We start from the raw sequence: 4,689 nt of genomic DNA, 5'->3' as shown, positions 1-4,689 counted from the left end.
CCTGCTGAATTTGAGTTCTGAAAATGTTCCCACTTGGGAACTACTAGACCAGATAATCACTGAAATGCTCCTAATTTTGAAAATTCTAAGTTCTGTTTACAGATCTTCTAAAGCACAATACTGGTCATGCTCTTCCCTCGCCCAAAATCCACTGTGGCTCCCACCTGCCTAGAAAGTCCTCATTCCTACGCACAGCATTCAACACCTCCCGGAGTTTGGCTCTAACTTTCCCAGTCGTAGTTCCCTTCCTTCCGTCCATGTGTCTGCTTTTTCCACACTGGGCTTCCCCTGCTCATCCTCACATCTGCTGCTCTCTCGCCTCTGTGCCTCTGCTCATGCCGCTGGTCCAATTAGAATGCTTTTGTGGCCCTTGCACATACAGATGCAACCCACCTTACTCAGCTCAAACCATCCCCTCCCATGGTGATCTCCTCTCTAACATAATGGGAGCTCACATGTAGGGCTCTGGTGCTAGACAAGGTACTGGGCACTCTGTGCCTTCCCGTAAGCTTCTTTCACAGTTGCCGGTCCCCTAGTTCCTTCCTGGCACGTAACATGTGTTTACTGAAAGAATAACCTGAAGGATAAATGGTTGGTGTCGCAGGAAACCCTCTAGGGTGAAAGGAACAACGGTCTCAGGCCCCGAGCCCCAGTCACACACACACACACACAGTTGTTCTAGGAACTTACTTGGAAAAATTCCCTAAGATTAAACAAAATTTCATTTTCAAAGTTCCCTTTTTTGGCTTAATTATTTTTACTTTTGTTAATCACAACTGTCATCATACATACACAGAAAATGCAAATCTAGATCTGAGAGAGTAAATTATTTATGACTTCCTCTTCAGATCTAAAAATTTTCACTTTGTCCTTTAATAGGACTCTGTGTTCTTTGTGACATTTGCAATGAGAATCATTTACAAACGTAGGGGCCAGATTAAGTACCTGATGGTACAAAGTGACTCTTATGAAGAGGTTTTAGTAACATGAAAGAACCTGTTTTAACCACAGTAAGATGACAGGTTTACTCACGCGCTATTCCTCAGATGTGTGAGGTGGATGGTGTCCTTTTGCCCCTCTAGTAGCTGTTCCCCACTCTCTTTTGAGCCCTTTTACCGCTGGGTTAAAGAAGGGGAGCTGGAAGGAAGTGGAGTTTAATATAGTCCAATCCAGTTTTTAAGATTTCATCTGATTAACAGTTTAAGCAATCGCTTCAGGCATCTCAGTTTTCTTGAAATATATAGTCAGGCTCAGAGATCTTCTCCCCTTCCCTTCTCTTCTCCAAGGCGCAATCTGTATGCATTGAGCGGTCTCTCCTTGTCTCACCAGGTCCTTGGGAAAGTTTCTATTCGCGTATTCTCCTCAGCTGTGAACTCTTAGTTCTGACCTCAGCACCTGCCGCTCCCCGGGTAGTCTCAAAGCCTCCAAATCACCCAACCAAGACAAACTGGAGCACAACGATTGCCTTCTCTGGTGGTAGGGGCAACAGGGACTTGTTACTCAACCTCCTAGAACCATACCCCTCTCCTCTGCCTTCTCCCCATCAAGCACTGGACGGAGACGAGTTTCCCTCCCTCCTATAGTGATGCCCACCTCCCCCCTTTCCCTGAAGTTATAAGGAGCAGAATGTTCAGAGGAAGAAAAGTTTACTGACAAGGGAACATATGTCAGAAAGTATCCCCCAAATATTATACCCATTTTATAAGGTGAAGAGGAAAAAAGCAAAGTGTAAAATGTGTATATACTGTCCTCAGTAATTATATAGAGAGAGAAGTCTGGGATAATATACATAAAATTTTAAAATGTTTCATTTTGAAATGGCACGAACAAAATGTTATTACAGAGTTGTTGTTTTCAGTAACCACAACTCAGAACTTGACTTGAAAAATAACTCCACTTCTTGCAAGATGAACTTATCATTCATCTTTCCCATGAGCTTTGTTCAACCCTCTGAGGCCACTGCCTGGGAAACAGCAAGCCAACTGGAAGTGGTTCTGCCGTCCGCCCACCCGCCCGCCGTTAGCTTCTCCGCCCGAGAGCCCAGTGTGCCAGCTCATACAGACAGCAAGGCTGCCGGAGCCACGGGCCTTCCAGGACTAAATACCGGGAGATTCTCTCAATTTAGAATCCACGTTACAAACCATCTGAGACAACCCTACAGAATTAAGAATAGGGCGAAAGAGAGCAATTAATGACAAAAGAGAACAGACTAGGAGTCTATTTGAATTTTAATAGAGGAAAAACAATTAATCTAAAAGAATGAATCACTGGCATTAGGGGTTTAGGGATCAGTACGGGACTAAGAGAAAGATATTTTTTAAATTAGAAAATTATCGTGAGTTCTCCAAAATGTCCTCATGAATGGCTACTACTTTATAAGGAACACCTGATCTTAAATGTATACATTTACACTTATCTCTGCAGAAAATACTTACCTGAAAAAATAACTAGCAAATCAAAACTCAAATTTCTATGCAGTGGTTGTCAAAATGTGCTCCAAACCAGATGTCAGTACCGCTGGAGCCTCCTTCAAAACACATCAGAAACTTGGGGGGGGAGGCTGGAATCTGCGTATTAACAAGGCCTCCCGGCCATGCTGATGCAGAAGGTTTGTGTGTAATTCTATTTGCAGCTAAATATGTGTCTATCACTCATTTGTCAAAGATACAGAAACGTGTGGTTCCCTTTCTACTCCAGTCTGTTCTCACTACTGTACAAACCACTTCAAAATGGGGTGAGAGCCAATGTATCTGCTCCCTTCCTTTGACTTCTGCCAGCTCCCCTGCTCAGGCCTCCACGCTTTCACTAATATCTGCCCCATCTCTTACAGCTGCCCAAGCAGATCCCTGCAAACCCCGGGCCTGTGGAGAACTTGCCCAGTGTGTACAGAACGAGTGGACCGAGGAAGCAGAGTGTCGCTGCCGACCTGGGTACGAGAGCCAGGGGGCCCCGGACCATCAGGGGGGCCTGGGCCGCTGTGCCCCCAAGAGGAATGTGAGGTCATCCAGGGAAAGGGCGCTCCGTGCAGGTGGGTCGAGCACACCAACTTTATAGACCCAGGAATTTGTTATCTGTGATTCTGAGAAACCTGGCATTAGAATGAATGCATATGGTCCTTTAAACCCATGGTTCTCAAACTTCAGCGAGCGTCAGAATCTCCTGGAGGGCGACTTGCCCAAGCGCACATGGCTGGGTGCTGCCCGGCCCTGTTCCTGGCTCGGTAGGTCTGGGTAGGGCATCAGTAAGGCTGATCCAAAAGTCACACTTGGAGACCTCTGCTCAAGCTTTCCTACAGTATTTCATTAAGACCAATAAGGGAAGAAAAAAGAACCTGTGTTAGCTTTAAGAGAGAAAACCACATGGTCCATACCTTAATTGGGGTGTGTGTGTGTGTGTGTGTCTGTGTGTGTGTGTGTGTGTAATACTTGTCTTTTCCCCTCTTTGCAAACACAATAGCTTTCATTATAAGAAAACTAGAAAATTGAGAAACTTGAGAAAAATGATAAAAGTCATATTACCTGCTCTTTTCTTTTGATGCACATGTGTATTAGGACATCTATATGGAATTTTCTAAAGCAAAATGAAATCAGCCTGGCTTCTTGTGTTACAGTCAGCTTTTTAACATAGAACATTCATTCCTCCATGTCACTAAATATTTTCTGTAGTGTCTTTTCAATGCTTCCAGGGTAGTCCAGCCTATGGATGTGCTATGATATGTTCAATTAATTCTTCATTTCTGACAGAAAGGTTAAACGAAGCTCTTTAGACGGAGGAAAAGAAGGTGAGCTATCACTGGCCTTCTATTCATAACCAGACTTTAGGATGGAGGTGGCTGATGAACAACCAGGGAACACAAACGTCCCTCACTCTCCTCCAAGTCCCGTGACACCCAGATAAGATCCACACTGCGGACTCTGCCCTCCCAAGGCTTCTGTGTGAGCCTGCCCCGCCTTCCCCACCGGGAGCTTCCAATCACACACACGCCAACATTTCCTCACTGGTAATCACCAGGCCTATGTCTTTATCCGACTATCCTGGTTTTTCTACTGCTCTCTTACTCATTCTAGTGACCACAGTCCCTAATTTCCAGCCCAGGGGACGCGTGGCAATCTGCTTCCACACTCAAGCAACAAGAAAGGAGATTTAGCTTTTTTCTTGATGAAAACATACCTTGTTCCTTTAAATTATCCACACTTTAAAGACAACTATACAATAGTGGTTAAGAAGCAATATTCTGGAGTCAGTGATGCAATTAAAATTTTGGCTTAGCCGTTTACTAATCAAGTAATTAGTAAACTTGGAGAAATTACTTAACTTCTCTAAACCTCAACTTCCTCATTGGTAAAAGGGTTACTGCAAGGGATACGTGAAACTATGTTTATGAAACATCTTCACAAAGCACATAAAGCACAGTGATCCTTGAGGCACGTGAGGATTATGATGATGCTATCAGTTTTCTCCCAAATTAATACCAATTAAAATCCCAACTGGGTTCTTTATGGAATTCCACATTCTGGTTCTAAAGTTCCTCTGCAAATGAAAATGTCCAGGAGAAAATCTTCAAGTACAATGATGGGGAGGCCTCTCCGTAAGATAGTAACTCATGAAATAATATTTAGAACACTGAGGGAGATGCAGAGATAGACAACAGATTAATAGGACAAGTACAAGACCTAAATAAGTCCTTAC

The 4,689-nt window shown here is 43.9% G+C and overlaps 1 protein-coding gene across 1 annotated transcript in view; it reads left to right on the top strand.

Annotated features, from left to right (window-relative positions):
• The window catches only part of IMPG1 (interphotoreceptor matrix proteoglycan 1), a 115,156-nt gene that overhangs the window by 103,627 nt on the left and 6,840 nt on the right, over positions 1 to 4,689 (top strand). The window contains 3 exon segments of the mRNA XM_015569387.1: positions 2,831 to 2,983; positions 2,986 to 3,028; positions 3,144 to 3,220. Of these exon segments, the coding sequence (XP_015424873.1) occupies positions 2,831 to 2,983; positions 2,986 to 3,028; positions 3,144 to 3,220 (273 nt within the window).

Source organism: Myotis davidii, unplaced genomic scaffold, assembly GCF_000327345.1.
Source record: "Myotis davidii unplaced genomic scaffold, ASM32734v1 scaffold104, whole genome shotgun sequence".
In the NCBI taxonomy this organism is placed as follows: Eukaryota; Metazoa; Chordata; class Mammalia; order Chiroptera; family Vespertilionidae; genus Myotis; species Myotis davidii.
Note: the sequence above shows the minus strand (reverse complement) of the source record. Positions and strands in the feature narration are given on the sequence as shown.